Genomic DNA, 17683 nt, shown 5'->3' with positions numbered 1-17683 from the left:
TAAAGGTACTTTTTGGGTTACTAAGCTCACACATAAATACACTGATATGCATTTCAAAAAAGGGAGGAAAAAAAATGATCAACTATTGTATTTATATATGTATGCGGGATGGTTTCTGACAAATACCCTTCAAAATTTTATCACATATTAATTACCGCCAGTCATTTGGTGCAGATGATAAAGCTGTTCGTTTTTCCCGACAAGTGTTTGGGAGGAAAACGAAACCCCACCACAATAGGTGGGATATATTGGTAACCCAATCCATGAGCAATTTATACGTTCTGAGGGGATGCATTATCTCGCTGAAACTATACGGGTACACCATCCTATATGCTTATAACTCTTTGGTGTCATTAGAAAGTCCAAATCTTAGTTCAATATTAGGGGTTATGTTGGTTAAAAACTGACAATTTTATTTCAGTTGATTTCCGACTGAATGTCAGTATTGAGATTTGGGAACTGAGGGCCGAAGCGTTGAAGAATATGATTTGTCAGTTTTCGACTGATGGTAGTCGGTCTTGTTCAGGTTTAGACAGCAGTAGCCTGTTAGTCTACAGCAGTACCCATAAGCTGAAGTACAGTAACCTGGTCGGTTTTTATGTATTTTAGAAATATAACTAGTTGAACTTAAGCACGTGGAAAACAATCTGTGTGTTAAGTTGTAATTAATTAATTATCATGTTATAATTAAAAATATATAAAATCTAAATACAAAATCTCAATGAGGAACTAAAATAATAATAAAAAGTTTTAGAGCCAGAAGTGATGACAAAGTCAAAAAAGGACTAAAATGAATAAATAAAATTTTTTTTATGGCAAAATGAACCAAAGTGAAAAAATAAAATTTTAGGGAAAAAATAAAAACGGGGTCAAAAAAGAAAAAAATGAAGAAATAACTAAATTTTAGAGTAAAAGGAAACAAAACCAAAAAAATAATAAAATTTTAGGAAAAATAAAAAAAAGAGTCAAAAAGGTCAAAATAGAGAAATAAATAAGTTTTAAGGCAAAATGAGCAAAAAAAAATAAAGTTTCAGGTAAAAAAATAAAAAAGAGGTAAAAAAAGGACTAAAAAGAAGAAATAAATAAGTTTTAGGGTAAAATGAACAAAAAAGGGAAAAATTTCAAGACAAAAAGTAAAAAAAATAAATAAATAAAATAGGACTAAAATGAAGAAATAAATAAATTTTAGAGTAAAAAAAGTTTTAGGGCAAGAAGCAAAGAAACATTATCAATAAAAAAACCAAAAGGGAAAAATGAATAAATATTAAGGCATAAGGAACAAAAAGGAAAATGAATATAAAATTTTAGGACAAAAAGAAAAAAATAAAAATTTAAAAGGACTAAAATAAAAAATACGAATAAATTTTAGGATGAAAAGTAACAACAACAAAAAATACTCAAAAAAGTGAGAAAGTTGTACATTTTCAACTAAAATTACGTCATTTTGGTTAAAAGTACACTATTTAAAGTACACTTTCTCACTTCAATTAACACTAAATGAGTAATAATCAGAAAAGAAGAGGGACATAAAGGAATGAAAAAGGTTAACAAAAATTCCCCGAGAAGTTTTCTAAGGCATTTAGTATATACTAGAGAAATGACCAAAACTCCAAAAAAAAAAAAAAAAAAAAAAAAACACAAATGAAGAAATAAAAACCTGAGGGCAAAATGGTAAAAGTAAAAGTGGGGGAACACAAATGCAATTTTTCAGAAGTTAAGGGACAAAAAACATTGGAAGCTAAGGGAAAAAAGGTAAAAGCAAAAGTGAGTGGACACACACGAAATTTTTTGAAAGTTAAGGAACAGAAAAGACCGAAAACTAAGGGAAAAATGGTAAAAGCAAAAGTGAGGGAACATAGACGAATTTTTTTAAAAGCTCAAGGACAAAAAAGAGCTCACACTGTTTTTTGAACAGTAAAAGCCCGTCCTCCTATAGTATATAAACTAGTTGAACTCCACAAGCTTTTGCACGTGGAAAGTAATCTCTGTGTTAAGTTGTAATTAACTAATTGTCATGTTATTATAAAAAACATATAAAATCTAAATATAAAATCTCAATGAGGAACCAAAACAAAAATGTTTTAGGGTAAGAAGTCAAGATAAAGTCAAAAAATGACTAAAATTAATAAATAAATATTGTTTTAGGGCAAAATGAATCAAAGCGAAAAAATAAAGTTTTAGTGAAAAAATAAAAAAGGGTCCAAAAAGACAAAAATGAAGAAATAACTAAATTTTAGAGTAAAGGAACCAAAACTAAAAAATAATAAAATTAGAGGAAAAAATAATAAAAAAAGACTAAAGAAAGTCAAAATTGAGAAATAAATAAGTTTTCAGGCAAAAGGAGCCAAAATGAAAAAAAAAATTAAAGTTTTAGGTAAAAAATAAAAAAAAAGAGTAAAAATGACTAAAATGAAGAAATAAATAAGTTTTAGGGCAAAAGGAACAAAAAAAGAGAAAAATTTTAGGACAAAAGGTAAAAAAAATCAAATAGGACTAAAATGAAGAAATAAATAAGTTTTAGGGCAACAAGCACAGAAACATTATCAATAAAAAATCAACAGGGAAAAATAAATAAATTTTAAGACAAAAGGAACCAAAATGAAAATGAAAATAAAATTTTAGGACAAAAAGAAAAAAATAAAAAGTTTAAGGACAAAAATAAAAAATAAAAATAAGTTTTAGGTTGAAAAGTAAAAATAACCTAAAAAAAGACTCAAAAAAGTGAGAAAGTTGTACACTTTCAACCAAAGCTATGTTGTTTTGGTTAAAAGTACACTATTTAAAGTACACTTTTTCACTTCAATTAACACTAAATGAGTAATAAACAAAAAAAGAAGAAGGGTAAAAAGGAAAGAAAAAGGCTAACAAAGCTTCTCTGAGAAGTCTTCTAAGGCATTTAGTATATACCAAAGAAATGACCAAAACGCCCAAACAAAAAACAAATGAAGGAATAAGAAGCTGAAGGCAAAACGGTAAAAGCAAAACTAGGGGAACACAGATGAAATTTTTTGAAAGTTAAGGGACAAAAAAGACCAGAAGCTAAGGGCAAAACAGTAAAAGCAAAAGTGAGGGAACACAGACGAAATTTTCTAAAAGTTGGGGTACAAAAAAGACCGGAAGCTAAGGTCAAAATAGTAAAAGTAAAAGTGAGCAAACACAGACGAAATTTTTGAAAAGCTGTGAGACAAAAAAGAGCTCACACTGCTTTTTGAACAGTAAAAGCCCGGCCTCCTATAATATATAAACTAGCTGAACTCCACATGCTTTTACACGTGGAAAGTAATCTGTGTTAAGTTGTAATTAACTAATTGTCATGTTATTATTAAAAGCATATAAAATCTAAATATAAAATCTCAATGAGGAGCCAAAATTTAAAAAAAAAAATGTTTTAGGGTAAGAAGTCAAGATAAAGTAAAAAAATGACTAAAATTAATAAATAAATATTGTTTTAGGGCAAAAGGAATCAAAGCGAAAAAATAAAGTTTTAGTGAAAAAATAAAAAAGGGTCCAAAAAGACAAAAATGAAGAAATAACTAAATTTTAGAGTAAAAGAAACCAAAACTAAAAAAAATAATAAAATTTGAGGAAAAAATTAAAAAAAAAGACTAAAGAAATGTTAAAATTGAGAAATAAATAAGTTTTCAAGCAAAAGGAGCCAAAACGAAAAAAAAAATTAAAGTTTTAGGTAAAAAATAAAAAAAAGAGGTAAAAATTACTAAAATAAAGAAATAAATAAGTTTTAGGGCAAAAGGAACAAAAAAAAAAGAGAAAAATTTCATGCCAGAAGGTAAAAAAAATAAAATAGGACTAAAATGAAAAAATAAATAAGTTTTAGGGCAAGAAGTAAAGGAACATTATCAATAAATAACCAAAAGGGAAAAATAAATAAATTTTAAGACAAAAAGAACCAAAATGAAAATAAAATTTTAGGACAAAAAGAAAAAAAAATAAAAAGTTAACAGGACTAAAATAAAAAATAAAAATAAGTTTTAGGATGAAAAGTAAAAACAACATAAAAAAGTGAGAAAAAAGTGAGAAAGTTGTACACTCTCAACCAAAGCTACGTTGTTTTGGTTAAAAGTACACTATTTAAAGTACATTTTTTCACTTCAATTAACACTAAATGAGTAATAAACAAAAAAAGAAGAAGGGTAAAAAGGAAAGAAAAAGGTTAAGAAAGCTTCTCTGAGAAGTTTTCTAAGGCATTTAATATATACCAAAGAAATGACCAAAACGCCCAAACAAAAACAAATGAAGGAATAAGAAGCTGAAGGCAAAACGGTAAAAGCAAAACTGGGGGAACACAGATGAAATTTTTTGAAAGTTGAGGGACAAAAAAGACCATAAGCTAAGGGCAAAACAGTAAAAGTAAAAGTGAGGGGACACAGATGAAATTTTCTGAAAGTTGGGGTACAAAAAAGACCGGAAGCTAAGGTCAAAATAGTAAAAGTAAAAGTGAGCAAACACAGACGGAATTTTTGAAAAGCTGTGAGACAAAAAAGAGCTCACACTGTTTTTTGAACAGTAAAAGCCCGGCCTCCTATAATATATAAACTAGTTGAATTCCACATGCTTTTACACGTGGAAAGTAATCTGTGTGTTAAGTTGTAATTTTCTAATTGTCATGTTATTATTAAAAGCATATAAAATCTAAATATAAAATCTCAATGAGGAGCCAAAATTAAAAAATATATATTTTAGGGTAAGAAGTCAAGATAAAGTAAAAAAATGACTAAAATTAATTAATGAATATTGTTTGAGGACAAAAGGAATCAAAGCAAAAAATAAAGTTTTAGTGAAAAAATAAAAAATGGTCAAAAAGGAAAGAAATGAAGAAATAACTAAATTTTAGAGTAAAAGGAACCAAAACAAAAATAAAATAAAATAAAATTTTGGGAAAAAATAAAAAATGAGTCAAGAAAGGTCAAAATTGTGAAATAAATAAGTTTTCAGGCAAAAGAAGCCAAAACGAAAAAAAATTAATGGTGCAGGTAAAAATTATTAAAATAAAGAAATAAATAAGTTTTAGGGCAAAATGAACAAAAAAAATGAAATATTTCAGGACAAAAGGTAAAAAAATTAAATATGACTAAAATAAAGAAATAAATAAGTTTTATGGCAAGTAGGAAAGAAACATTGTCAATAAAAAAACCAAAAGGGAAAAATGAATATATTTTAAGACAAAAGGAACCAAAATGAAAATGAAAATAAAATTATAGGATAAAAAGAAAAAAATAAAAAGTTAAATGGACTAAAATAAAAAATACGAATAAGTTTTAGGATGAAAAGTAAAAACAACCTAAAAAAAAGACTCAAAAAAAGTGAAAAAGTTGTACACTTTTAACCAAAACTATGTCGTTTTAGCTAAAAGTGCACTATTCAAAGCACACTTTCTCACTTCAATTAACACTAAGTGAGTAATAAACAAAAAAAGAAGAGGGGGCAAAAAGGAAAGAAAAAGGTTAACAGAGCTTTTCTGATAAATTTTTAAAGGCATTTAGTATATACTAAATGACCAAAATGCCCAAACAAAAAACAAATGAAGGAATAAGAAGCTGAAGGCAAAACGGTAAAAGCAAAACTAGGGGAACACATACGGAATTTTTTGAAAGTTGAGAGACAAAAAAGACCAGAAGCTAATGGCAAAATAGTAAAAGCAAAAGTAAGGGGACACAGACGAAATTTTTTAAAAGTTGAGGTACAAAAAAGACCGGATGCTATGGGCAAAACAGTAAAAGTAAAAGGGAAGAGACACATACGAAATTTTTGAAAAACTAAGAGACAAAAAAGAGCTCACACTGTTCTTTGAACAGTATAAGCCTAACCTCTTATAGTGTAAAGTAGAATGTGTGTTGTGTGTGAGTAGTGGTGGAACTTTGGGCCGGTGGGTAGGCCCGCTGCCTGAATTTTTTAGGCTCGGCGAGCAGGCCCAATTACTGGGCCGTCTGAAGATGAATTTTCAGGCTCGGGCTCGGGCAGCCCAAAATGGACACCACGCTAGAGCCCGCCGCCGTGTGTCGCCGTCCGCTGAAATTTTTTTGAATTTTTCTGGTCAAGCCCGAATTGCCTGAATTTTGCCCGAATGCCCGAATTGCTCGATTTTTTCCTAAATGCCCGAAAACCCAAAAAAGGGTTAAAAATTTGACCGTTGGAGCCTAACCCGACCTGAAGCCCGACTTGCCTGAATTGCCCGACCTGCCCGACTGCCCGAATTGCCTGAAAACCCGTCCAATAGTTAGTTTTTTTTATTGTTGCCTAAATTTCTGCCCGAACCCGACCTGCTGAAATCCTAAACTAGTCGTTGTACCTAATTTGTTTTTATAAAAAACAAAAAAATTTAACCCAAAAATTTTCTTATAAATACCCTTCATCCCTCAAAAAAAAGAAGAGGGGGCAAAAAGGAAAGAAAAAGGTTAACAAAGCTTTTCTGAGAAATTTTTAAAGGCATTTAGTATATACTAAATGACCAAAATGCCCAAACAAAAAACAAATGAAGGAATAAGAAGCTGAAGGCAAAACGGTAAAAGCAAAACTAAGGGAACACATACGGAATTTTTTGAAAGTTGAGGGACAAAAAAGACCAGAAGCTAATGGCAAAATAGTAAAAGCAAAAGTAAGGGGACACAGACGAAATTTTTTGAAAGTTGAGGTACAAAAAAGACCGGATGCTATGGGCAAAACAGTAAAAGTAAAAGTGAAGAGACACATACGAAATTTTTGAAAAACTAAGAGACAAAAAAGAGCTCACACTGTTCTTTGAACAGTATAAGCCTAACCTCTTATAGTGTAAAGTAGAATGTGTGTTGTGTGTGAGTAGTGGTGGAACTTTGGGCCGGTGGGTAGGCCCGCTGCCTGAATTTTTCAGGCTCGGCGGGCAGGCCCAATTGCTGGGCCGTCTGAAGATGAATTTTCAGGCTCGGACTCGGGCAGCCCAAAATGGACACCACGCTAGAGCCCGCCGCCGTGTGTCGCCGTCCGCTGAAATTTTTTTGAATTTTTCTGGTCAGGCCCGAATTGCCTGAATTTTGCCCGAATGCCCGAATTGCCCGATTTTTTCCCAAATGCCCGAAAACCCAAAAAAGGGTTAAAAATTTGACCGTTGGAGCCTAACCCGACCTGAAGCCCGACTTGCCTGAATTGCCCGACCTGCCCGACTGCCCGAATTGCCTGAAAACCCGTCCAATAGTTAGTTTTTTTTATTGTTGCCTAAATTTCTGCCCAAACCCACCCGAACCCGACCTGCTGAAATCCTAAACTAGTCGTTGTACCTAATTTGTTTTTATAAAAAAAAAAAAATTTAACCCAAAAATTTTCTTATAAATACCCTTCATCCCCCACACATTTTTCTCACTCAAACTCTCTGAATCTCTCTCAATTTCTCTGAATCTCTCTGAATCTCTCAAATCTCTATCACAATTTTTCTAAAAACTATCACATTATTCTAAAGCTCTCTCTCAAATCGCTCTTATTTTTTTATAATGGATCCTTTTGGTTATAATGGTATTCCCGTTGATGTCCAACACAACGTGAAAGAAGAGCAATTTCCCACTAATGAATTTGTTACGCGGGAATCTACTAATCCGAATCCTGGTGGACGTACTGGAGGTCGTGGTCGCAATGGTGGTAGCCGTGGAGAAGCGGCGAGTGCCAGTGTGACTGCGTCCATCGCGCAACCGGTGGTCTAACCACTTGGAAATATGATCCGCAAATAGATCGTATGGAAGTTGCACGAATGATAACTGCTTTAGATCAACCACTTATTTTTGTAGAGCATCCTAATTGACAACGATATATTAAGATTGTACATAATCCTAATGCACAGTTCACTTTAAAAACTACTCTTAGGAAATATTTATTAAAATTATTTAAAAAAAAGAAGCATTAATAAACCTTTTACACTCGACTAGCGGGTGCGTTGCGTTAACGACAGATATTTGGTTTGTCGTTACCAATAAAGATTATTTAGCTGTAATTGGACATTGCTTTAAAGGATTTCATTTAGATAAGAGAATATTAGGTTTTAAATGTATCACATAGCGCATATTTAATATATAATACCGTTTTAAATGTAATTGATGAATTTAGATTAAAAGATAAAGTAATGGTTATAACATTATCTAATGCTAGTGCCAATACAAAAGTAATTGAGTTCTTGAAAATGATTTAAGTTTATTCGGTGACGGTACTATTTTTCACCAACGTTGTGCATGTCACGTAATTAATTTAATTGTTAAATCCGGTTTAAAAGAAATGAGTAATCACATTAAAAGAGTTAGAGATAGTCTTGCATAGATTCAAGGTAGTAACCAAAGACAAGAAGATTGGTTTAAGTTCTTACAAGCATTAAATATACCTCTTAGAGCATTAGCGTTAGATATGCCTATAAGATGGAACTCAACTTACATAATGCTTCAACAATGCATCCCTTATAAGAATGCTATAACAAACTATATGTGTGTAAAAGTAGGAGTATGACATATAGACGCGTATGATTGGCAAATTGCCGAAGTTTTGTATCAATTTTTAGGTAGGTTTCATGAAGTAACTCTAAAACTTAGTGGAATATATTACCCAACATCACTTTTAGCTTTAGGAGAACTTTTACGAATTAGTATTTTATTTAGCGAATATAGGGAGGACCCAATCTTAGGAGTTTCTATCCATTCTATGGAAGAAAAATTTATAAAATATTGGTCTAAGTTGCCTTGTAGTATGATTTAGGTACTATTTTTGATCCTAGATTAAAATTAGAAGGTTTAGAAAGTGGTTTAAAAAACTTAAGTGAATTTTTAGGCATCAAATGTTCGGACCAATATCCAATAATAAAGGAAAAAATATATTCGATCTATAATAAATATGAAATTAGGTTTAGAGTACCTCCTAGAGTACAAGAACCGCAACAACAAGACGAAAATCCGCATTCATTCTTAAATGTTTTCGGGTTGAAGAAGAAGAAGAAGACAACTCAAACAGAAGCTGTGAGTGAATCTTCGTCAACAAGTGGCAGTGGCAGCGACGGCGGTAGCTTCAACGAGCTTATGGCGTACCTCAGTGAAAGCTTAGTAGTCCACAGTATGACAGAATCGTTTGACTTACTTCAATGGTGGAGGGCACGGACATTAACTTGGCCAATCCTAACTCGATTGACAATGGATATTCGATCCCAGTCTCCACTATTTCATTTGAACAAGCCTTCAGTACGACAGGAAGAATACTTGAGGAACGTTGGAATGCATTACAAAGGGATATTGTTGAAGCCTTGGTTTGCATTAAGGATTGAGATCGGGCCGATCAACGTCTACAGGATACAATTTCGCCGGCAAGCCAAGAATGGATCGATGAATTTAATCGATTAACATTTAATTTTGAAGACGATCCTTCAGCTTCACATTAAATTGTAAATTTATAATTTGTAAATATATATTTACTTTTCACATTGTATTTGTAATTGTATAACTTTGTAAGTTTATAAAATTTGTAATTCGTCACAAAATGATTGCACTATTTTTTTCTTGCCAAGTTTTTATCACAATTGGGTTTTTCTTTGTAAGATTTTTAACGAGACAATCATGAATTACGAATTTAATATACATCATTAATATACATGATTAATTTATTCAATTGTGTTAATAATGTCTGTTGAATGTTGATTTTAATTTTTATATAATTTTAACACAAACTAACTTAATAATTATAAATATTGTAAAATATTAAAAAAAATTCAGGCTATTCGGGCGGGCTCGGGCTGCCCGACCGGACTCGAGCAGCCAAATATAAGCCCACGGCCCATTCAAAGGCATTTTCGGGCTCGGGCGGGCAGCCCGAATTTTTTGGGCGGTTCGGATCAGACATCGGGTAAAAAATTGATATTTTCGGGAGGTTGCGGGTGGCCTGTCCAAAGTTCCAACATTGTGTGAGTATCCTAATGTGCTGGTAAGGGGAATAAAATAGAAACGTTTCATTCCCCACTTTTTTTTTTTGTTTGAATTCTTTTTAAATTATAATGTATTAATATTTTTAAAAAAATACAAAAAACTCATCCCTCGATCAGCTTGCTTTCCGGCCAAGGGATAACCCTATTTTTGACAACCGAATCACCACTTGTGTAGGAAGTCGAGTCGGTTTGTGATGTGAAACTAACTTTTCAGTTTTTGCACTGTCGGTTTGGTAGTTCAGTGGTCGATTTCAGTTTTTCATTTTTTTAAACACTCCTAAATATCTTTTGGATTCTAAAAGATCTCAGGTTTTATCAATTAAAGCATGTCGTAGATACTTCATAGCAGGAAGCTCTAACTAATCAATCTTACGAATCAGTGATGAAGCCAGAAAATATTTTCAGGGGGCTTGAATTAAACTACAATTTTTAAACTAAACTAATTGTGTAGTAGTGTATTATTAGAAGTAAAACCTAAAAGTGAATACGAAATTTTTTTATGTTATACAGATACATATTATAAAATTTTAAAGGGGCAAAATAATTTAATTTTGAGTAAATTATACTGTTGCACAAAAATAAGATCTTAAGTTCAAATATCTGCAGCTGCAACTGTAGCTTTTCATGTGAGGAGCCATTTTTTTACTACACGTAGAGGGAGAAGGAGAGTGTTTGAATATAAAATTATTATTAGCCATCTTCTTACCACTTTTACCTTTTTCGAGTGAATAGTTAGACCAACTTTTATGACAGATCTTTCAAGATTGCAACACGTAAAAACAAACAACTCAACTAACAGAACAGCGACACTAAGAAGTGATAAACGACATCATGCTAATGATATATTGTTTAATAATCTAGCAACATCAATAGCTTCATTTCCATGAAACCCAAATTATTCATTTTCCACAACTTGTTCAAAGCACAAAAAACACACAAGAAAAATATCAACACAAGATACAAACAAGGCCAAATTCAAAAAATTTACCTTGATGGCTTCAAGTAAATTTAGCATGGTTGAGAAGGAGAAAATTTATACATCCTTATTGTCCAATGACGAATATCAACAAATCATTCTTGCCAGGTAACACTCTCCAAAATCTGTAGCAACATTTTTTTCCGTTAAATTTTAGTCATGTTTCACTTAGCAATCCAAGTTTTTCAGCTCTTGGAACATATGCTCGAAAATCAATGTTATAAAATATGCTGTAATGGTATCTCTATATAACATCAGAAGAGGGAATGAGAAGCGTAACCTCAAGCTAAGCAAACCTGATGCATGGGCATACCTCGAACACGTCCCGGGAGTAGGCCTATGTGTGCCTTGGGCCTTGAAGAAGTGCCTTACAGGTAGTGCTCGGAGAGTGTGCTCTCGGACATGATCCTAGCCCCTAGGTGCTATAAGGATTAAGATTTGCGCCTCACCAAATTGTCATGACTTTTGAGAGAAATGATCGTTTTTATCCTATACCAAAATCAGCTATGAGACAGTCTAAAAAAATGCATGAGCAGCAGCAGCAACAACAAGAATAAAAAAACTAATCAATCACCTTAACTATATCTTATCATATGCTGGTGTAAATCGAACTCAACAGTTATTCTTCCACTTCCACTTGATACAGGCTTGCTGAAAGCATCAGTCGGTCCATCGATTAGATATAGGTTGTAAGGTTTGAAACCGAATTCCTCTCCATCTTGGCGATATAGCATGCGGATTCCACACCTTATTACTTTGGTCCTGCTAGATCTCACATATGTCTCATTAATCCATTCGTCAAAGAAAAACTCGAACGATGCCTCTGCTGCATCTTGATCATACATTTGGCATTGAAACCAAGTGAATATATGAGGAGAATTTAAAGTTGGCACATCATCCTCAAGAGAACCACCATTAAATCTCCAAGGAAATAGTTCCGTTTTACTATGGTTGGTTTTCAACAGGCGAAAATAAGAAGAAAGACGCAAGGAAACGGGGTGAGGATAATAGTCCCCAGAAGCAACAGCGCATACAACGAAGCCCAGGAAATTGGTCTTATTCCATTGTGGAGGAAGCTTGATCTTAATTGAAGATCCCTCAGATCGATAGTTGAACCACTCCGGAACTTCACTTCCTGGAAAACAACAATTAACACTTGGGATATAACCCTGCACAAAAAGGACATAGTCATGCTTATTTTAGTATGTACTGTTAAATTAAGAACATTTGACTTTAAAATATAAAAACGAGACATATACCAGATAATCTCCAGGCTCGTATCGCAATGCCTTGCGTAGAACTCTATACCGGAAGTTAATCATAACATTGCTGGAGTCCAAATTTAGGCATCCATAAAATAAAAAGGATACCACACTTTCTTCTCTAATGTGATAGTCATCACAACTAGCCCCTAGTGCCAGTACTTTTTCTGAATTGGGCAGTGTTTCTAGTAATGGGCACTCACTTGCATCAAGATACTCCAAACACAGAGGAAGCTCTGTTAAAGATTGGAGGTTCTTGCAATTCTTTATGCGCAGACCTTCCAACTTCGAAAGTCGCTTAATGCTTGGAGGTATTCTGGTGATGCTTGTTCCACTTAGATTTAATGATTCTAATGAGGTCAAACCAGCTAATGTAGACAAACGATCTAGCTTTTGACAGTTAGAAAGCGAGAGGATCTGAAGAGAATGCATAATACACATCTTGTTCGGAAGACCCTCGAGACTTCTACACCAACTTAAATCTAAATGACGCAGTCGAATTAAATTATGAATCGACGAGGGTAACTGTCTAATCCCGGTTCCATTTAACCGAAGAACTCTTATGTTTTCTATAGGCTCCAAAATTTCTGGAAAGTTTCTCAAATTTGAGCAATTAGAGAGAACAAGCTGAGTGAGATACCTCAACTTAAAAATGCCGCTCGGAAGACTCTCAAGCCTCTGGCAGCTAGACAAATGAATACTCTCGAGACGCGAGAGAGATTCAATTGAAGATGGAATTTCTTTTATTGGCGATCCCCCCAAAGCCAACTCTTTCATATTCTTTGGAAGTTCTGGAATATTTTCAAGAACAGAGCACCGACGAAGTTCAAGAGATTCGATGAACTCCAGCTCATGAATACTGCTTGGAAGACTCTCAAGGCATTCACAATTTTCGACAGACAATAAGGAAAGATGGCTGTGAGAGCCAATGGATGAGGGAACTTCCTTTATTGAAGTGGAATCTAAGTATAAGCTTTCCATACTCGTCCCGATTATCTGTGGAATACTAGTGAGACGACAGCAACCACTGAGCTTAAGAACTTTAAGTGCTCTGGCAACAATTGTGTCTGGAAGACTGGATAGACTTGTGCAATGGCTCAAATTGACATCAATAAGCTTGTCAACATTTTGCAAATGACTCGAAGGAACTTCAAGCAAACTTGTACAGTGTTCAAGATTTACAATCTCAAGATTTGGAGCCCCAGACAGATTTGGGAATTGAGCAAGTTTCGTGGAATGACCAAGATCGATGTGTGTTAATTTCTCAAGAGGCTGTAAGAAAAAAGAGAAATTAATGTCAAGCACGCCTAAAGCATATCATTCATGCATTGTACAGAATTCTTAAATACCAACAAATTTTGAGCCGTACCTGGGCTATTGATCCATCCCAAAGTTGTTCAAGCTGACTATAGGGCATTTTAAGCTCAACAAGATTCCGCAGCATAGATTTCGATGGCAAGGAATTTGCAGGGAACGCTGGCCACTCGAGATATCTAAGTGCACGTGGAAGAGACCGGAGACCTTCGGGAAAGTATACTTTGCACTTGTTGGTATCACAAAAACTATAAATTTTAAGCAATCTTAGATTAGACATGCCTTGGAAAACCATAGCACTCAAGCGTATATCTTCGACCATTTTATCTACGTCCAGGATTATCTTTTCAATTGCTTCAGTTCCCTGCCAACAAAGAGCAAAGCTAGGATAAGCATTTATTACATGAACTAATAAGCAGTTTTCCGCTAAGGTGTGTTCTGTTTACAAAGTTTAGGCAATTTCAAAACATATTGAGAATTCTCATTGGCACTTACTTTATCATCCTCCAAGACGTCACAGACTTCCTGAGCAATCCACAACCTGCTGCGTTTTCCGAGCTTTTTGGATTCTTCGCGAACAATTTCCCATCCCATTTCTTGCAGTAGATCATGCATCCATAGCTGTCTCTCATAACCTCTCGTTGTTAGGAGAGACTTCTCTATGAGATTCTCTATCAGCCAATTTGCAGATTTATACAAATTTTTTAATACATCCGCTGCATCATCTCGATACGTTCCTTTAAAGAAACAAGCGATATCAAGAAAGACGGCCCTCTCCATCTTATTTAACCCTTTATAACTTATTACTAACTTCTTCTGAACATTTTCAGGGGAACATTCTTTCAGTGTCTCCAATGTCATCTCCCACGGTTTTCCCTTCAAAACACAAGATCGAAGATAAGAACCCAAAGTTTTAATAACCAACGGAACCCCTCCGGCATATAGTGCCACCTCTTTTGACACCTCTACATAATCTGATCGAGGAGACTCAATTCCCTTAAATGCGGTCAAACTAAAAAGCTGATGAGCATCATCATAATCCAATTGCCTAACCTCATATTTCTTAACCTCATATTTTGCATTAGCATTAATATTTGTAAGCACCTGCAAATCTCTAGTGGTTACTATAATTCTACTTTCAGGGCCAAACCAATCACCGCCAGCTAAATATTCGAATTGCTCATAATCATTCACATCATCCAAAACGAGGAGTACCCTTTTGCGGCGGAGCCTCCTAACCAAAGCCGGTTTCAAGGACGGATTTCCTGAATATATATTTTCATCCTTTAGAAGTTGGGCAAGAAGCTCGTCTCGCAAGCTTCTTATTCCGAGTTTCTCTGTTTCTTCTCTAACATTTGCAAGAAAACAAGAACCTTCGAATTGAGAAAGTAGCTGCTTGAACACGACATCGGCAATGGTGGTCTTGCCTATACCACCCATTCCACAAATGCCAACAACATGAACATCTGTTGACTGAAAACTTAAAAACTTTTTGATTTTTCTAATGTGTTTTTCGATTCCAATTAGGCCTTCCAAACCATCACTTGATGTTAGATTATTTAATTTGCGCAAAACATCTCTGACGATTTCCTCAATTAATTTGGCTTCAACCCTATAAATGAAACGATAACACTGTAGTATAGGTGAAAATATCAATATGCATTGCAATTGATTATATATATAACTATAACTACTGACAAATATGTAAATAGAAATAGATTAAAACAAAATCCTGAGAACAGAATTTGTCAGTCAGAACATTAGCAGAATAATAAATGGCTGCCATGTTAACTTTAATCCACTCAACTTACTTTATAGTGATATTAAAACTCAAATCAGCGTTTTCTAAAGTTTTTTTTTTTTTTTTTTAAGTCCAAGTAATCGTGATTCTAATCCAAAACTTAACTCAAACAGTTCTAGACCCACATTATAACTCATTCTTCGTTCTTTTAAACCTATATATATAATCACTCTCGAAAACCGCCGTTTTTGTCGAGAGTTCGAGTAGAAAACTTAAGCTGAAATTTGAACTTTGCGAGAGAAAACACTGTTAAAAAAAAAAAAAAAAAAAAAAACCTGTCTTTCGAATCCCATCCAGAGAGATTGGCAGCTGTTTCCAACGCAGATCTCCATTCTCGTACCTTGTTCATGCTGTCCTTGAACCTCTCCTCATGTTTTTCAAAAGCTTCTCCATAACCCCCTCGCTGTTTCCGTATATCAGAGGGATCAACATGGTAAAATATAGGCAAAACAATTTGTTTCTCCTTGTTGTGGCATTCGAGTATATGAACCAATTCCGTTAAGCACCACGATGAAGAAGCGTAGTCTCTGGAGAAGACGACAATGGCGATGTTGGATTGGCGGATCGCATCGACAAGTGCCGGAGTAATTTCATCTCCTCTTTCGAGGCTGTTCTCGTCAATGTAGGTCTCGATATCTTTGTCGCACAAGGCTTTATAAAGATGGCTTGTGAAATTGTTTCGGGTGTCTTCGCCTCTGAAGCTCAGAAACACATCATACTTCTTCAAGCTCCAAAGAGAAGCAGAAGCCGCCATTGTTCACTGCTATTGAAATGAATTGTCCAAATGGTTCTTCTCAAATCTTTGTTAGTTTTTTTTAATAATAATAATTATTATTATTATGAGTGAGTGAGACAGTTGTTATTATTTAATGGCAAAAATCTAATACAAAAAGGATTGGAAGTCGTGCTTTCTCCTTTCTGTCTTTTTTCAGTTGTTATTTTTGTTTTTTCCAAAAAGACAATGCCCAAAATTCTACCATAGATCCGTGCATTGTGAGGTGCATTTATCAAGGCCGAGAATTGAAAAATAGTTAAAAGTCGTATGCTAACTAAAAATATGAGAGTTTCGGCTCCAAATTGATAAGATTAATTTCTAACTTAATAGACTCATTAAAATCATATTAACTTATAAAAGTATGCAGATAATAATTTTTAATACAAATTTAATGTTTAAAAACATGATTATTTCAGTAGTTTATTTTTGTAGGACCTACTAGAGAAACTCTCACAAAATATATATATAAGTAGCAAACTAAATTTAAAAGAAAAACTTAAAAATAAAAGAGTTTATGTGCTGGAACTAGAAAAAATGAACTATATATAATTCTCTAGTTTCACCATCAGATTTGTATTAAAAAAATATTAATTCTACATATTTTTTTGATCTGATGAGAATTTAACATGACCGGATTAAACAATCAGAAACTTGCCTTGTTGTTAGAGAGATCTGCCGGAGAAAACCCTAAAACTCGAAGAAAAAAGTAAAATAAATCTTAAAGTACGTAAAAAAATAAATGTAGCTTTATTGCATGGCAGTGGCGTATTCGTAGGGTGAACATTAAATCAAGAGAATATTTTTTATAACCGACATACTGGTAAGACTAATTTTTTTAATTGTTTGATCTGTATATTTATTTTTCATTTGATGTGATTTTATGTAAAAAAATTGATCCTATTAGTATGTCGGCTTACCATAGAAGCTCCCAAAAGAAAATAAATATAGTTTCAAAGTCATTTGTAAATCGACTACAAAGTTTAAAGGTGAAAAAATGGAAAGGTCAATCAATTTTCAAATATCAAATATAACAAAAAATTGTAATGCATATAGGTTAATAACAATAAATTATAAATGAAAATAATGTAAATTCTTAAGGAAGCCCCTTCATTTAAAAAACGAGAATATTTGAAAACAAAAAGAAAGAAAGAAAAATGGACTGGATGTCATCTTAAACATGATTTGATTAATGGGCCTGTTTGGTTTTGTTTTTGTTTTCATTTTTCACGTTTTTTGAAGCAAAAAATAAAAACACAAAGTGAAAACGCGTTTGGCACAAAATTTTTTAAAAAACAAAAACAAAAACGTTTGTCTTTTTGTGAAAAACTGAAAACGGAAAAAATCCGTTTTCGTTTTCAGCTGAAAAAGCTGAAAACTGATTTCAGTTTTTTTTTCTTTTCTTCTCTCTCTTCTCCAGCCGACGAAGAGGCGGGAGATCCGGCGAACAAAACAAAAACAAAAACGTTTGTCTTTTTGTGAAAAACTGAAAACGGAAAAAATCCGTTTTCGTTTTCAGCTGAAAAAGCTGAAAACTGATTTCAGTTTTTTTTTCTTTTCTTCTCTCTCTTCTCCAGCCGACGAAGAGGCGGGGGATCCGGCGAACACACACCGTCGCTCCTCT

The 17683-nt window shown here is 33.5% G+C and overlaps 1 protein-coding gene across 1 annotated transcript; it reads right to left on the bottom strand.

Moving 5' to 3' along the window:
- Window positions 1-11868: 11868 nt before the first annotated feature.
- On the bottom strand, window positions 11869-16041 carry LOC21404971 (disease resistance-like protein DSC1). The gene is made up of 5 exons (XM_024166162.1): window positions 15563-16041; window positions 13982-15098; window positions 13542-13850; window positions 12170-13444; window positions 11869-12045 (listed from the first exon to the last, which is right to left on the bottom strand). Exons 1-5 carry the CDS (start codon window positions 16039-16041, stop codon window positions 11869-11871), a joined length of 3357 nt encoding a protein of 1118 aa, XP_024021930.1.
- Between the last annotated feature and the right edge of the window lie 1642 nt (window positions 16042-17683).

This window comes from Morus notabilis, unplaced genomic scaffold, assembly GCF_000414095.1.
Source record: "Morus notabilis unplaced genomic scaffold, ASM41409v2 Scaffold697, whole genome shotgun sequence".
NCBI classification, from domain to species: Eukaryota; Viridiplantae; Streptophyta; class Magnoliopsida; order Rosales; family Moraceae; genus Morus; species Morus notabilis.
Note: the sequence above shows the minus strand (reverse complement) of the source record. Positions and strands in the feature narration are given on the sequence as shown.